This window comes from Hippoglossus hippoglossus, chromosome 13 (genome assembly GCF_009819705.1).
Source record: "Hippoglossus hippoglossus isolate fHipHip1 chromosome 13, fHipHip1.pri, whole genome shotgun sequence".
In the NCBI taxonomy this organism is placed as follows: domain Eukaryota; kingdom Metazoa; phylum Chordata; class Actinopteri; order Pleuronectiformes; family Pleuronectidae; genus Hippoglossus; species Hippoglossus hippoglossus.
The window spans coordinates 27,254,073-27,272,080 of record NC_047163.1 but is presented as its reverse complement, the minus strand read 5'-3'; the positions used below and the strand labels follow the sequence as shown (position 1 = coordinate 27,272,080).

General features: G+C 41.5%; 1 protein-coding gene across 4 annotated transcripts in view; it reads left to right on the top strand.

Annotated features, from left to right (window-relative positions):
- LOC117772536 (unconventional myosin-Ic-like) overlaps positions 1–18,008 on the top strand; it is a 57,300-nt gene that overhangs the window by 15,340 nt on the left and 23,952 nt on the right. The window contains exon 1 of one of the 4 annotated variants that reach the window (XM_034603746.1): positions 9,251–9,468. The exons of 2 other annotated variants lie outside the window; for them this stretch is intronic. In XM_034603746.1, the coding sequence (XP_034459637.1) occupies positions 9,451–9,468 (18 nt within the window). In that variant the 5' untranslated portion in view covers positions 9,251–9,450. Of the gene's footprint in view, positions 1–9,250; positions 9,469–10,566; positions 10,717–18,008 lie in introns of those variants that run through there. One more of the 4 variants, XM_034603745.1, reaches the window with a different exon arrangement.

The following is an 18,008-nucleotide window of genomic DNA, read 5'->3' as shown; positions in this document are numbered from 1 at the left end:
GTATATCTTTCGAAACTATGTCCTATTCAGTTCAGTTTGCCACAGCCAGGCTCCGGGCACATTCCATACAGGAAAATTAGAGCAGATGCACCTGACCACAGTTTGAAGTATTACTATAAACACAGAATAGTTTTCTGAAAGAAAGATAAAAGTTATTGAATTTAGATGAAGATTGATGGGCAAAAACACTTTCATTTAAGATGTGAATCCTCAACACAATAAAGTGTGCTAAAAGTGAAGGGGCCTGAATACTTTCTGAAGCTACTCTTTGACTATCTATAGAATCACTTCTGTACCTCTATGTGTGTCGACATGTGTCAAACTTAAACCACGTTCAGCAGCTGTGAAAACCTCAAGTTTAAAATAGGCTGTTAATTTAGAGCCTATGAGGTTATTACCAGTCTGATAGTTCTGCCGAGGAACCAGTGTGTTGTAACTCTCCAGTAAAGGCTTGAATGGACATGTGGCCCACCTCCATTCATCCACACAATCAGTAACCTCCCCTGGTTCATCCGCTTTCCCAGCTCAGCTGAGGATTTTGTCTTTATGGAAGACGCTAGACTCTTTAGGAAATGCCTGCATGACCAAAGTGCAGCCACAGTGGAAAAGTGGGTGTGTATATGTGTGTGTGAGGGACAGGGAGTGTCTCCTTATTTGGTGTGAGTCTGAATTAAACAAAAAAAAAAGAACCTACAACTTGGTTTCCCTTATTAATTTAATTTCAAGCCTGCTGCTTTACTCTTTTGTGTCTCGGTGTCACATCTGTTCACAGTGGAAACATCTAACTCTGCTATGGTCGGGTGCACGCACGCACGCACGCATGCACGCACACACACCCAGAGCAGTGAGGGCAGAAAGAGCGAGGCACAGTAAGAAGGCTGAGAGAAATGGGAACAGTTTGAGTGAGTGTATTTGGCCCATGGGATCCCCCTTGTGTCAATACAGTGCTGTGCCACTATAAACTGACTGACTGCGAGTTATGTCAGAGAACACACACACACTTTATTTGATATGTTAATATCTCCTCACTGTGACACTTTCACCATCTGTCACTAACATCCTGCCTCTCATCCTCTTTTTCGATACTTCTCTTTCATCGTATCTCTGTCTCTTCTGCCCTCTCTTCTGTTTCCAGATTTGTTTGCCGCCCACATGGCTCACATTCTTTCGCTCTGACATCACAGCCGCCCCACACTGCCATTTACTTTTTCTCTTGATTTTTTTCTTTGTCTTCCCGTCTTTGGTCTCTTGCCTCATTGGCTAATTTTGGATTCTTCCCTCCTATTCCTCTTGACTTTTTTTTTGTAAAATTTAAATCTACGGATTGGGTTATATATCCACTGAAGGCTGATGCAGGACTTAGTTTTAAATAGTTGATATTATGCAACATAACTCAGCAGGTGTAACTGTACAGCTTCTTTCAGACAGGCACTGAATTCTGTACGTTACGGACATTCTCCGGAGGGGCAGTACGTGTGAAGGCAAATGTCCAGGTGAGAGCCTCCGGACTTTCTCCAGAGTTTCCCTGAAGGGGCCTATGTGAGAACACATCAGGAGATCCTTCACAGGATTCACTGTGATAGAATGGGATGCTGATGACCTTTCTATGGCCGTTTTCAGATATGAAAGGGCTTTACCCGCATTTTGCTTTTCACACATGCAAAACCCAGCAGGTGGTTCATTCACATTCACACATTCACAACAGCAACAAATCCTACGCATTATTCACACAGACACTGGCGTCGGCCGTTATCACAACAAACTCTCTAGACATCTTCGTCAGTGTCTTCTACGTGTATGGCCCCCGCTTTGTCACCAGGAGATATTTGTTTTCTTTTAGTCTTATTCATTTTTGCATCTGTTGCATCATCAACCCCCCCACTTGCTCGCAGTGAATCCAGGTCCCTTGCTGTGTTCTCACGTCGGGTTCTCTCGACTTTCTGTGGACTTAATACTTTGGGGCCAGGCGGAAAAAGTCCACAGATAATCTTGAGGCTCTCACTCAGACATTTGAGTTCATACATGCACCTCCTCTGGAGAAAGTGCGGAGAATCTCCAGAGTTCAGTGCGTGAATGTTAAAACACAAAGAAAACAAATATCTCAGGATGAAACAAAAACAAAAACACATGATCTCTACAGCAGAATTATTTGTTACGTTCTGTCTCTGCCTGCTGCACCACCCCTCACCTGAACATTCTGTGTCGTTGTGAACACGTCTAAGCAGAAAATCTACCGCTGTGTTCATGTGTGAAAGGCAACCTCCGGAGGAGACCCAACTCTGCGGACATCCTCTGGAGTTCATGTTTGAAAATGGCTAATGATAGATTGAGTATGATCATGATGAAGGAGTGAGATAAGTGAAAGAAGAGCGTGGGAGAGAGGTAAAGTGAAAGGTGAGGGGAAGGAGATGGTGAGAGGACGACAGTCTGGCTAATGTCAGGATGAATGTGTTTTAGTTTAGGGAGAGGGGTGCAGATTTACCACGGCTTAACGCAGGTATTTAATGGTTTAAAAGGGAAACTTGGTCTTTTTTTCCTTTCTGATTTGTAGCCAGAGGGTTAAGGTTTGATCCTCCTCTGGCTCTTGTCTCACAGCTCGCATTGACAGCTGTACCAGGCAGCAGAGAAAGGCCAAAAGTTCACGTTATATTTATTGTGAAAGCAGTTTTAATGACTTTTATTACTACCGATTACAAGACCGGCTTTGTTATGGTTGAATAAACCTGTGGAGTGTCAGGAAGAGAGCCAGGCCTGCTGGGAAGTAACAATGCACAGAAACAGTCAGACAAATGGAGGAGACTGCATGATAGAGTCATATAGTCCTGCAGTGTGTTCACGTTTAGAGGGAAACACAATATGGACTCACCTGATTGCAGCTCATCCCTTTTACTTTCCACGTAGCTTTGAACTGATATCACTGCTTATTTCCTTATTGCGGCATAGTTGATTATTATCTCTTGGTATCCCAGCCCTTAAGCCAATGATCTACCAGGGACATGGTGTTCTCGGTTAATCGCTGGACCGTCTGTCATCACATGACGACCAAATTATATGTGTTTCTTTAACGTAACTCTGCTCAGAGGAGCGGACATATTGGCTTTGGTTAAAAGCCAGCTATAGCGTAATTCTGCCCACTGGGACTGAAGTTTTAGATGACATGCAAAGTAATTGTAGGGTATGTTGTTATAGTGATGGGTGGGGTCATCATGGACCATATATATGTCTGATAGTTGATGTAATTGCAGAGTTCTGTTTGTTTCTTCAGCAGATTTAAACAATGAAACCGAAATCTTAACATCTTATTATTTTCCTGTCTTGTCTTAATTTAAGCTGTGCAAATTTTTATCGTTCACTCCCAGGCTAATTGTAGTGGTGGGGAGAATGATTTTGGTTCACTGAGCTGGAGGACTGGTCCCATGTTGTATTACTGATGTCATAGCCTAGCATATCAGTATCCATAGCACTTGGGATTTGTCAGTCTGATGAAACCTTTAGCATCAGCGAGAAATGAATGCTTGCAGGTTTGTGATGAAGGGTGTTCTCTGTATGACACAACTGTGGTAAAGTCCTCCTCCCATAATTATGCTAATCCTACGTATCAAGGTTTACACTAGAATTTCACTGGTTTATGCTTTTGAAGGCTGATTTTTGCTTAAGACCACTTATGTATTCAGGATATTTAGTCAAATAACAAACTCCCTTACCCTCCAAAATATAATGCTCTTATTTCAGGGTCTTCATCCTCACTACCATGTTGTCGCATGGCTACGTTTCCTGCCACCACCTTTTGATCAGTGGACTTGTGTGTGTATGTTAAACACAAAACACAGATCCACTCATAAAACCACCGCTCTATAGCAATACTAGTGGTCAATATCTCCATAGCGTACCTTTTTAAATAAGTAGATCAAACTCGAATTTGTGCAACACTGATCATGATATTTATTAAGAATTCACCAATCCAGTGTACTCAACTCTTAATCTCACAATACAGATTCTCTCTCCTGACTCTGATTCCCATTCGCAGCCTTGATTCAGTGGCATTATCAGGTTCTTTTTCCAAAAATATATTCTGTGTACTGGTCAGATTCTTGTTAGACCTTGCTTAGGTGCTAAACATGGATTTAGGGGCCTGCTGTGATAGAATTAATATAACTAATAAAGACCAATATCTGATTGATGAGTGAGAAAAACAATACAATGGTCTATACTATATTGGAAAACTAAATTGTTTTCATGCCTCTGTAGTATGTTTAGATGTTGTTAGACCCATGGTTTGTGAAATGAAGAATCATCATACTCCACATACACAACATGTTTAGAATTAGTATGTCCACCATTGGTTTGTTGCACTTGTAAAAATATGCAAGTCATATGACAAAATGTTTGGTGTAAATGTGATTGGTGTGAGCACACAGTTTGACACAATTCAATCTAACACTTCCAGGATGCTGTAATAAAGCTTGAGACTCGAGTGTTAGCATTCAGATTGTATGGCGACATGCTGCATTGTGGGTACCCAGAGGGTAAGACACCATGTGTGGTAAGAGTTCTCTTTTGTTTTTTGTACACGGAGCAGCTGCTGCAGACATCACATTTAGTTGAATTACTTTGTAGATTCCATTTGTGTAATGAATGAATGAGGCAAAGACAAGCTGATGTGGAGTAATAGTGTAAAGGGAAGATTACACAACATTTCCACATAACACTGTGTTAAGCTGAAATGGCTTGAGCTTCAAACGAGAGAGGACAGTGATGCAAATGAGTCTTCCACAGGCCGAGCTGAACCAGTGCAGTATGGTGCAGTTTGCCATTAGCTCCTAATAAATATGAGCTATTGGTGTGGCAGGATGTTACATAATGACACGTTCCCAGCCCTTATTTCTGGACTGTATGGGTAATGCAGGGAGAGTGGAAAATTACTATATATATCCAAGATCATTCTGAGCAAACTCTTCTGGAGAGGGAGTGAGAGAGGAAAGAGGAATTTAGAGAGAGAGAGAGAGAGAGAGAGAGAGAGAGAGAGAGAGAGAGAGAGAGAGAGAGAGAGAGAGAGAGAGAGAGAGAGAGAGAGAGAGAGAGAGAGAGAGAGGCGAAAGTAAAGTTCCCACTTCTGATTTCCCACGGAGTCAAGGTCACATGAATTTCCCCTGAATGTGGTCAGTGGGATTTGAGCTTTTTTTCCTTCCCTCAACTAAAACAACATGATGTTTAATTTGGTGGTTCCCCCAAAGTGGTTTGTGCGTGTTATAGGAAAGGCTGTAGCAAGAATGGAGGTCTATCGAGGTAATTATACACATTTTGGGCTTTTCTAAAAAGCCCAACACACACAAACATGCACATACAATATTTGGTAAATAGTGAAGTCAATAAATCTTCATCAAGCTCAGACCTCAAACAGAAAAAACACAATCCTGTGCCAACATTTCATGCACTTGCTTTTTGCAGTGCTGGCCAAATGTAAAACAATGTTTAATTGTTTCCATGGCTTTATGTCCATAAAAGTGCTTTGAAATCATATCAATTATTGACCCAGAGTCATAAAGGTCAGAAGGACATATTGTTATATGCTGTCATTTAGTGTGTGAAGGTCATAAGGACTTTCAGGTAGTTTCCATACAATTATTAGGCAGGTGATAGTATGTTATTCTGTCACATATATTCTGAAGCTGAGAATAAAACTTTGATTGAAAACCCAATATACAACACAACCAATCATGTCATATGGACTGACACGCAGAAACACCGACACTGACTCAGTTTCATCATCTGTTAACTCAGACTGGGTAGAAACAACATAATTTGGTCGTTATGAACACAGATTACAGTCTTGATCATTTGCATATCGAGAGGGGAAACTACGACTAGTTTAATTTCGCTCAAGATAGATGACACATTGACGAGTCAGCAGTGTGGGGAAACCCAACACATATAATATAATATATATGGAGCCATAATGCAACAGTGCTTCCGATGAATGTGTTCCAGTCTCTGCGGTGTCTGCTCCAGCTCAGGCACCTATCTATCTATCTAGTATCGCCGAATAGAATTGTAAGTGTCAGTTGGGATAAGATAGAGGATAAGAAAGGGTTAAAGTCTGACAGCTGAGGGAGATACTGGGAGTCAGATACAGCCCCTCCTCCCCCCAACTCAGCATAAATATGCTGCCTCAGCATGACCCTGCAGAAACACACACTAATACACACACCTTTGTCTGCTCACTTGCCAAAAAAGTAATTTTCTGCCAGAGACATTAACACACACCGATAAACAAATGATTGTGGTTGATGTGTTGAATGACTGTAACCCACTATATTTTCCTTTATCTCTGCCTGTTTCCTGCTGTCTGCCCAGTGTGCTCTCACACTGTGGTGAGAGAGAAGGACACACGCAGAAAGGTAGAGAGAGAGCAAGAGAGCGTCTGGAAAACATTACTCAGATTCCTGCAGCGGGGGCTCTGATTATACTGGCAAAGGGGGGGGGAGAGAGAGAGAGAGAGGGAGAGGGAGGGAGAGAGAGAGAGAGAGAGAGAGAGAGAGAGAGAGAGAGAGAGAGAGAGAGAGAGAGAGAGAGAGATCAAAGAAGTGTGAAGAGTCTGTACACTGCTGAGTCTGGTCGAAAGTGTGTGTCTTCCCTTGCCTCCTCGATCACACAGGGAGCTGAGGATGAAGTTATTTTCAGGCATTTTGATGTCTGCCTCAGCAAAACCCTCATAGCTCATTATTGAGTTTCACTTTGTTAGAGGTGGCCAGAAGAGGGCAGTGTGGAGGAGAAAGAATGTGTGTGTGTCTTCAGTTATCATGGAGCATGGATTTCCTATATTGTCCCTATGATCTCTTTAATAAAAGATGAAGGTTAATCCTGCTGCCTGTATGAGCCCACTCAATCTATTTATTGCTGCTTTTAATAATGTGTCATGGCTTGGTGGGTTTGAGCTGTTGTGAGGAGCCAGGTTTCACTTCATCTTTTTGAAAATTGGTGAGTTTTAGGAATGTGAATAAAACAAGTCATCTGACTAAGGTGAAATGTAGGTGACTGCAGTTCAGATTTCTAAAACAAGAGAATTCTTTCCTCCCTCATTTCCAGCTTCTCTCCCTTTCACCGCCAGCTCCCTTTTCTGTTTTTCTTTACGTCTCTCATCATATTGAGACTACACAAGCGGTACTGGTATAAAGTCTGCCGTCTACAGGTTGTTGTAGGTAGATGATGAGGACAGCTAAGCTGGAACATGAGATATGGAATATAAACTACCAACAACCCCTATTCAATTAAATTTTTGGGCCTATTCTCTTAGATCTGCAGGAAGGAGCAATACATCCTAATGAGGCCTGTAAAACCTGGCTTTCCTTCTTTTGCTCTGCTCTTTGAAGCTGCAGCTTGTAGCCTCCATAGACCAGAATGTCCCACTTTGTCCTAAACATGTCTCATGGTTCCCCGTTTGTCCATAAACCGTTTTAATTTCATACTGTTTTAATTTCTCTTAATGAATAGTTATACTGCACTGAATCTCAGTACAGGAAAGGATTAATTCAACATTTTGTAAAATACACATATTGACCTTTTTTCACAGAGAGTTAGATGAGACAAATGAGACTCTTTCTCACCTTTTCTCATATCTGTCTATTTAATACTAAGCTACAGCCGGTGGTTGTTAGCTTAGCATAGCATAAAAACTGGAAACAGGCAAGCTCCTCCCTCCTGCCTCCATTCTTTATGCTAAGCTAAGGTAACATTCCCCACCTACAGCACCATTTACTTGAAACAGACAAGCCCCTTTTCCTCTGGACAAAAAAACCACCAACACCTACTAACATGTGACTTTTGTCTGCAATGGGATTGGATACAATCTGAGTTAACTCCCGGGTCAAATGACTCTACAGTAGACGCAGGTTTTAATCAGCTCCACCTCGGATCTGCAGTGATGGCAACATGACACTTGGGTCAACACACTAATTTGGCAAGAAAGCGAGGTGAGAGAGCGCCTCATTTTTCGGGGTGAATTTGATGAATAAAAGTAGAAAAGAGTCAAATACGTTTGTAGCGGTTTACTCGCATTTAAAAAAAACATCTACCCCCGCTAAATTGCGTGTAAAGATTGTGATGTATCGATCTTTTGATCTGATCTGATCTACTGTAACTCTTGTGAAGAAAGCGAATGTGTATTACAAAATATCAAACTCTTTCTCACCTCAGCTAAACCTGAAGTTCACAGACACACAGTAATAAACACACTGTAAGCCCACTAACAGGTGGCTCTGCCTTTAAGCACACACTTCAAACAAGCCCTCATTAATGTCTGCGTATTAATCCAGCTACTGTAGTGCAAACCTGTCCTCCTCTTTGTTCTGAGAAACACATGGCCATCGCCTGTTGGATGTCAGTTGTTATTAGTGTTAACAAGCACATGCATTGGCCCTTGATCTGCAACAAGGGGTGTGTGTGTGTGTGTGTGTGTGTGTGTGTGTGTGTGTGTGTGTGTGTGTGTGTGTGTGTGTGTGTGTGTGTGTGTGTGTGTGTGTGTGTGTGTGTGTGTGTGTGTGTGTGTGTGTGTGTGTGTGTGTGTGCGTGCCTGCGTGCGTACAACACTGGTCTAGAGTAATTACACTCTTTGTAATGATGTTGGACTAATGATGGAGACTCCTTGTGCATGCATGCGGGCATCATTGTATACATGCAGGTGTGGCAGTATGTTACATGCGGCCATATTGCTGACGGTGGGATTGTTGGCTGCCTGTCTGGTTTCTGCTTCAGCTTGTTAATCTCAAAGAGGGGAAGCAGGGAGTGAAGGAAAAGATGGAGGAGGGAAGGAAGAGGAAACTGTTTTGGCTCAAACAGATGATTATTTATTGGCTCCTACTACGCTTACTACTCAAGAGTTTCCCCTTTTCACATAACCATGCTTGGATGAAGACTACACACCCCCTTTGGCATCAGGACACATTTTTCCTATCTCATCCTTTTTTATTGTCCAGGTGGGATTAGGACTTGATGTGTGATAGATGTGTTGGCTCTCTTATCGTCTCCCTTCTTTGAAGGGCAGAGGGAGAGCAAGAAAAGAGGAATCGGGGTACGTTTTACAGTGTAAGTGCCTGTTGGAGTGAGGAGAGGTCGACAGGGAAAAAAAGGAAAGAGAAGGAAGGAGGGTGGGTTATGTGTCACCCTACATGGGGACTATTTCCTCTGGAGGGAGGGAGGGAGGGAGGGAGAAGAAAAGTGGGTGAATGAGTGGTGAGGGAGAGAGAGTGAGGTGTGTAAGTGTCTGTGAGCAGCAGTAAGAGGAGAAGCTATGGCAGCTGGCTCTCAGGACCGAGGGGAGAGCTTCTAAAAACAAACTCTCGGCTAAATAGTGGTCGTGGCGCGGCGCTGGAGGCCATATTCTTATAGCTGGACGATCGGCTCGGTTGGAAAGGAAAATCCCTGTCCACATCACTAGAGAGCAGGGCAGGAGCCATGAAGTACAGACCTCTGGTAAGACCCCCCTCCACCAGCCACTCGTTTGTCTTGCAGAAAAAGTCAGTCGGAATGTCGGAGAAATCAGGACACTATTTATGGTTTAGTGTTAGACAGGAGTCTCTTATCTACACAAGCAGGTTTGCATTAAAGAGTGTGAAGAGTGAGGAGTTGCGTGGGAGATGGGTTTTTCTCTGGCCAGGCTATTGAAGTGCAGGATCGAGTTTGTTTTATTAGTATCAAAGCACCGTCCGGGGCATCTGAATTGCGTAACAACCTTGATAGTGTGCTCTTGAACTTCAAGGACACAGGTAAGACTCACAGGTGAAAGAGAGAAGTTTCACCACTGAGTATCTTCGCTGTATTTTAGTCAGTCTCCTCCTTGATCTCAGCATCCTTCTTCACCGTGACTCTGTATTTGTCATGCTGATGTTAGATCTATTTGTATTTATTTAATATGCAAGAAGGTGTGTCCTCATTGCTGTGTGTGTGTGTGTGTGTGTGTGTGTGTGTGTGTGTGTGTGTGTGTGTGTGTGTGTGTGTGTGTGTGTGTGTGTGTGTGTGTGTGTGTGTGTGTGTGTGTGTGTGTGTGTGTGTGTGTGTGTGTGTGTGTGTGTGTGTGTGCGCGTGTGCGCGTGCGTGCGTGCTTACACCGCCCCAGGGCGAGGCAATCACATGGGGGTGTTGTGTGGCCGGGCAGCATTCTTTGGCATTCAGCGAGAGTAAGAGTGAGCATGTTAATGAAAAAAGTGTGTGCTGGAGTATCACTGATCATGACAATGTATCCTCTGTGGTGCTGCATGCATTTTCTCTCACTGATAACGAATACTATATTACACACTGGAACTCATTCTTTAGCAGAACACCTCCAGTTAAACTTAGAGAAACTACACGTTTTGACACATACATGTGCATCCATAAGGAACTGCTTGTTTTTACGAGCTACCTCTTCCTTCTACAAATCTGTGCGTGCGTGTGTTTGCGTGCATGTGCGTGCGTGTGTGATGGAGGACTGACAGATTTGTCAGGGCAATGCAATGCAGACAGATTTCTAACACAGCCGTCATTACTGCCTGCTGGGCATCTGACTTCAGTTCAATAGGTAGTTTATGTAGGACTCACTTCCGTCTCTGTTCGGCACTAAGACACGATGAGGTGCGACAAGTGTAAAAGCTGCTGAAGGGCACAGTGAACCAGTTTATTCTACCTGGAATAATGGCTTAAACAAATCAAAGCTTTTCCTCCATGGAGAATCGTAGGAATCAGGTAAGTTAGAGCTGCTAAGTCTTTCAAACTGACTAACTTATATTTGTCTCATAACTTATAATCAATATGTGATATGATTGTTAAAAGTAAAGGATTAAAGTCCATTGAAGCTAGAATTTCTGTGTTTCCAGCCAGTCTCAGTGAAACCAAGGTGAAACTCAACTGTCAGATTAGTATATTTAGGATAATGTATTAATATGTTCTTTAAAGTCAGCTACATTCTACTGAAGGTGATTTTGGCACCAGCAGCATTACGGTATTGATCAATGACACAAAATGATAGTTGTCACAAAACCCGGTACTTGCGTTAATCCACAGTAGGTATATTATCTTTACTTTTACTCCCACTCCCTTCATTTACTGCCCCCTCCAAGGAGATCAGCACTCAGGCTAAGCTATGAAGTGGCACACCCCGAGCAGACTGGAATGCATGAAGGTAGTGACTTGCTGAGGACTTAACCATGGTGATTCTTAAGTGGCATAGTGAAACAGTACGACATTGAACCTCGCCCATGCTGCTTGTGTTGTTTTGGCCCACATGTCCTCACGTAGGCCGGTTCATGTCTGCGGATACCGGAAACTCAGCCATCTCGTCCCACCTGTCTGACTGCTCTGCAGGGTGATTTCACAGTCTCTTCTAAGTCTAGAGGGGTTGTTGTTTCTATGGTAATCATTGTCAAAGTGTCAATATTTAGCTTGGATCCTTTACAAGTGCGACATGGGAAAATCATTCAGCGTTGATTTGTCTGTGTTTAATCACACCTGCTACTCACATGGTGACATAGAGTAGAGGTTTATTTTTAACGTGGGCATTCTCTTTCACTGTCTTCAATCTCATTGACTCTGTTTACATGGACACCAAATTCAGATTATTGACCTTAATCTGAATAAGACATTATTTTAACAATGGTGTTTACATGAGTTGCTAAAATACTATTTAATTCATATTCCCGTTTACATGTTACAGTGCAAAGCCTGATTATGACTCACATCATTACGTCCAACATTATTCTGCCTGTTTTAAAACCCCAACCTGAAATAGTTCAATGTTTGATGTCACTGTATACCATTTTGGGTCTTTTCTTTCCAAATTTGCAAAAGCTACAACTCTCCCTATGTTGATGACACAAAATACTGTGAAAACTCCAATAGGACATTATAAGATGTATAGATGTCGAAATAATGTGACGAAGGTCAGAATACTTCACGTCTTGATTTGATTATTGCTCACTTACTCTGGTTAAGGTAATCAGAAAATGCCGTTTATGTCTTATTCAGACTTGTTCTGTGTCCACTCTCCATGTAAATGTAGTCACTGAAAGTAAGATTTAGCTATGAAGATTTTAGTTATGATTTGCTGGCCACTTCCTAAAACCCATGGTTGGTTCCGTCAACACCAACAGGACCCCGTCAACTCCTGAAAAGTTTCTGATGTCACACTTGGCATCGCAATGGCCTTGCTTTATTTTCACAAGGGCAAAATGAATGTTTCAAAAATCAATTCTTTCTACCAGCAAGTGCAGAATGGATGAGGGAAGAGGAGAAATGAGAGCCAGACAACTGAGTGGTAGAAAAATGCAGACTAAAATAGTGAAACCCTCTGCGAGTAAACAGTTCCTTTATCAGAACCGTACGCCTCACTCATTTGGTTATTGTTGCAGAAGTTTCACACTAATGTGGAACAGAACAAAAAACAAGCTCTTTTTTTTCTCTGACATGACTCTGACTGCTACACTTATCTGTTCTCATCTTCACAAGTTGAACATGGATTTTACATACACAAATATTCATCTCCAGTTGGTTTAAGCGCTCTGGGACACGATTTGTTTATTAGCTCTTTGAATCCCGTCCAGTCGGAAGAAGAGCTACTACATGTAAGCCTGCTAAATCATAAAAAGAGGAAAATAATCTTTGAGCAGTGTTATAATAGTTTTATGAGCTTTGATATCCATCAGAAGTGAGACTTTGTATTGGTTCTTTTTTAGTGTCTGTGGATTAATGCAGTTCTTAAAGGGCCACACCACCAATTTTACACACAAAGTTTTCCACTGCACATTTTATAACACACAGATTCTGAAAGCAGTTGCATCATGTCTTCTGTGGCTCTGGAAATGCTTTTCAGATTTTACATTTATTATATTCTCAAACAATTGAACAATGATCAAAACTGTGCTTTTTTATTTTTGTTTTTTATTGGGTAATTATTTTCATTTCTAAGTTATTAAACATGTTAGAAGTATAATAAACATGCTTAATTGTGATGTAGTTTAAACTTGATGCTTATGAAGGCAGATTTACTGCACTGTATGTGTAACCATGTGGAGTTGAACGCTCTTAATCCATGATCTGGTACTGTCTTTTTAATTACAGTTGCCATGGAGACACACTAACATTTTTAAAGTATGGAAGAATCGTTAATGATGAAGCTGCACTGGTACAACACAAACATACCAGTGTGGTGTTAACACTGTCAAACTCATCAGGCCTGATTATGCAGGTTAGATGACTGCTATATCTTAACATCATCATCATTACCATCCGTGCTCCATCCTGTGCACTGTGGTGCATTGAAAGCAGCAGGTTAGTCGAGGTTTATATAAACAGTGTGACATCTGAGCTCTGCGAGTGTGCCCGGGGCGATGTAAAGGTCAAGGAGAGAGCTGCCATTGTTCACAGGCCGGCTGGATGATCAAATCCCTCCACTTTCTCCCGCTTTCTCTGCGTCTCTCAGATGTGGTTCAATCTGTCGTCTGTGAGAGGACCAAGACGACTAAAGGCAGAACAGAGCTCACGGGAGAGAGAAACATGAACATGTAAAGAATCAGTACCAAAAAAGAAAGGAGAGAAAATGAGATTAAACAATGATTAAAAAGAGGTGCAGTTACCACATAGTGTAAAGAAAGTCATTGCTTGTATCAGCTGGTATCCTGAATAATGTGAGTTTTCTTCAAATCAGTGTTCACACACACCAAGATTCAAATACTTTTTAGTACCTCAATACTATTCAGTTCCTACCAAAAAGTTTCCATACAGTTTCAAAAACTGACAAGGACCAAAAGTTTGCTTCTTTCTTTCAAGTTTTCAAAAGTGTATTTTCTGTTGTTAAAATATTGAGGATAAAAATACATAAATAATTGTGGGGCTGCACTTTGACAATGTAAACATGTTGATGTCATGTTATACTGATGGCATTTACTATTTTACTTTAGTGAGTTGGCATGTTCACATTTATACTTCCTTTACACAAAAATCAGCAGGAATGGTTTATGTAAACGTTGGTAAACCTGCAAAAAACAATTGACTCCATTCCTACTTTCATAAATCAAAGTCTTGAACGACTGAAACTTTGACTTGTTGATGATGGACCAAGACATCCCAAGAGCTGAGCTGCTAGAATGGCTTAACCTTTCAAATGATACATATCCCTTACTGTAGTCGGACAGTTTTTGCGATTATCATGTCCCGATGTTCTAAATACCCTGAAGAACTTTGTCGCTTTAGTGCTGATGGTTCTATGATGGGCTGACAATTTTGGAGATGGATGGAACAGAGGGGGCAGTATAGAGGACTAATGTACTGGACTGATACCTATCTTTGGAAAAAAGCAACAATCATCAAATCATTCTTGTTAACTTCTGATGTAAATAATGTGCTACGGTTCTTGTTTTTACATTTTTATACCTGCTCTCAGAAGTCATTTGAGTGAATAGTCGTCGGCTTAGACGTCTTAGCAGGGAATTCAACTTTTTCAAGTTTCCTCCTAACCTGACTCCGAGACTTGTTTGCTGCACAGGATTCGGAAAACATGACGACATTTAGGAACCGGGGAGGCATGTAGTTCCTGAGACCGGGTGGAGGTCCGGTGTGCAGCATTACCCGCAGGAAAGCCAAACAGTGAAAGCAGAACTGGAAAACAATGAAGTAATGGAGAGAGAGGGCAGAAGACTGAAGCAAGGAGGGAAAGTGAATGAAAGATAGAATGTATAGAGAAGGAAGGGGAGGGTGAGAGGTGAGGAAATAAGGCTCTGGTTTCTTTCTTCCCAGGCACCCTTATATTTGGAGGGTTTTGTAATAAAGCGTGACACCTAAATGTAAATGAATAGCTGTTTTGCTGCTCTCATGATGATGGATTTCTTTACGTTTGGTATAAACACCTGCTGTGTGGAAGTTGTTTTCTCAGAAGAATCCTCAAAGTCAGCAGAATTTTTAGATCAAGAAATAGAACCAGATAGTTAGCATTAGCAGCAAGAGCAGAAATACCTGAACAGACAACGGCAGAAAGTTTTCACATCAACAAAAATGCAGCAAGTGCACTGCAAATAATTTCACTGCAATGACTGAACAAAGAATACTGGTCACACACTCACTCAGCTCTCATGATACACACACACACACACCTACACACAGCTGCAGTTTCTTTGCTTATTGAAGAGATGTGTGAAACAAAAGGTCATCAGAGATCATGACGTCCAGGGGTGAGAGGAATAGGGATGTATAGAGTTACCACATACAAACTCTAGTATTGCTTCACTACCACAATGATGGAGTTTTCCAGAACTCTTTGCTTTCCTAGTTCTCTTCCCTTAAAGTCATAATCCTTAAGATTTAATTCCTGGGTTGATTCTGGCAGCACCCACGGTTACCACGGTAACACCAACTGTGGTCTAATACAGCGGCCACCTACTCCTCATTGAGCAGCTTATTTATCAGAAATAAAGAGCCACTGAAGCAGCCGAACATACCGTTAGTTACTGTGATTTGATGATGGTATGAGCAATTTTCCACACAACAGCAGGACATAGTCAGAGGAGCTGATTGTGTTGTCACCTGCTGGTCTCAGCTCACTCTGGCTGCTACTAATCAGCCATGGAAAAGGGATGGATGGATGGATGGATAAAGCTGAAAAGGGCCAACATCAAAGAGAGATTCGCTCGACAATAGAAACCACTTTTTGTTGTGTCAGTTGGATGCTTTAATTGGATGTGGTAAATGTTATGTTTTCATATAACTTATTCCAGTCTGATGTAAAGAGCGTTAATAAAAATAGGTAGATAACACGATTTCGGGGAAGAAAAATCCCATTCATTTTCTGAACAGAGATTTTGACTTTGATTATTTTATTATCTTTGCTGTAGAAGCCACAAGTCTGTTTATCAACTGTGTTTCAAGAAAAACGTGTTTTCTTCGCAATGTCAAGGAGAAGTACGACACTACCCACAATCCGCAGGTGTAATAGCGAAGTCTCTGAATGGTGGATCTTGCTTTTACCGTGGAAATGTTTACCATAACCGTGAACATCATGACGGCTACGATAGGATGGTTCAGTTTCGTTTACCTCAGAGTAACCATGATTCCCCTTTCTAACATTCTGTGGTTTGTTTAGAGATAAGGAAAAGAACGTGCAAAGGGGTGAAAATCACTGCAAGTCAAGTCATGTTGGCTACTGGAGAGTGTTAGTAAGGGCCAGCTTGTGGGTTTGCAGTTGTTTCTGGAATGTGTAGTTCCTTCACTCTTTAATTAATCATCTACACAGTCTTGTACTTTTGCCTTTTTTACATTTATTATTTTGCTCCAAATTAAATGTTTCATGGTCACAATTCATCTCTGGTTCCATGCTTTAAAACTCTATTTCTTCGGATTTTCTGAACCATCAATGAAATAAATGAATGGGAAATTTACTTCCGGAACCAGAGCCATACTAAAAGTGGGTGCTCACTGATATGCTTTATTATAGCCTGAGAAGGAGACGTAAGTAGAGCTATACAGGTGGCAACACACATGCTGAACTATTCTTTAGTGCATTTTCTATTTAGAGTCACTTTAATGTGGGACTTATATATTGTAGTGTGTTATAAGATCTGTAAAAGCCTTGAGTCAAATAGTCCAGACTATTTCAATTTCTGCCATTATTGTGTCTTTGTGAGGACTTGTGTTGACACATGCACACATACATATTCCAGGAATACTGGAAGAAAGTAGAGCTCTGATCATCAGATCATAAAGATGCAGAGGTTAGCCAGCTGGTGCCAGGCCACTTGTGCCTTGGAAAGGCTGTAAAGAATAAAGTGGATGGTTCAGTTAATGAAAGTGTATGAACATAACACAGAGTGTTAGCTAATGTTTTAAGTTAATAGGAATGTGCTGTGTGGAGTCAGTTCTGTTTCCCCTAACCTGTATTATGGACCTTGTGGCTCTCTCTGAGGTTTCTAAGTTATTTTTACCCTGTTAAAAGTTGTTTTTTTTTAGTTTTTCCTGACTCTTGTTGAGGGTTAAGGTCAGAGGATTTCACACCTGGTAAAGCCCTATGATACAAATGGGATTTGTGAATATGGGCTATACAAATAATATTTGATTGATTGATTGACCTAGATACATACTGCAGGTTGACATCAGTTTCCTCTGAAACATTTAATCAAACATATTCCTGCATACTTGTGTGAAATCTGATCAAGGTGTTGTGCATGTCTTTGCGTTCTGCACTGAAAAGACGGTGCAGTGATTAGTGGGCTCTGAGGAATTTCAGGGAGTATTGTTAACTGTACAGTTCGGTTTAAATGGAGCGATGGAGCAGGACCAGACATCCATCATCTCCTCTCTCTTCTCTGTTTTTTTTCCTCCTTCCTCTTACATCTCTATCTCCATGTATTTGCTCCTCTTGTCTCACACAGCACTAATTAATTTGTTCTTTCTCCATCTCATCTCTGTGGTCTCCTGAGGGATGAAGACTGCTGTACTGCATAACACAATAACAACACCTGCTGTACTTTGTGTGTGTGTGTGTGTGTGTGTGTGTGTGTCTGTCCCTGCCTCTAACATCCAGTAAAAGTTGCATAGCATTTACTTCTGTCCAGCTCAGTTCATCTTAATCATGGACGTGGGTGACATTCGCAATTTTCTGCGTAAAACTCAGGCCTCGATTTTAGAAAAGGGTTTCCTGGACAAACGCATCAGTGAGCTTCAACATGTAAGTGCTGCAGCGTGACTTCACTTCCTATACAATATTTGTGCTATATATTTTTTAGCTTGTCCAACCTGGGTAGGGTTTGTTTCACTTGGATGTGATAACTTTTTTCTTCCCACATTTGGACTTGGCTTAGTGTCAGTTTTTAGAGGTGGTAAGATCACTTAAAGTTTTAAAGAAAACTTTGGATGATGTACAAACAGAAAACCCCACACTTTGTTTAGCTGTGTGTGTTTCAATGAATGTGAGCTCTGTGAACGGCTTTTACACTTCAAACAGTGTTTCTTGGCATTGCTCTGAATGTGCTCTATTGTGGGATGAGACGCTGTGA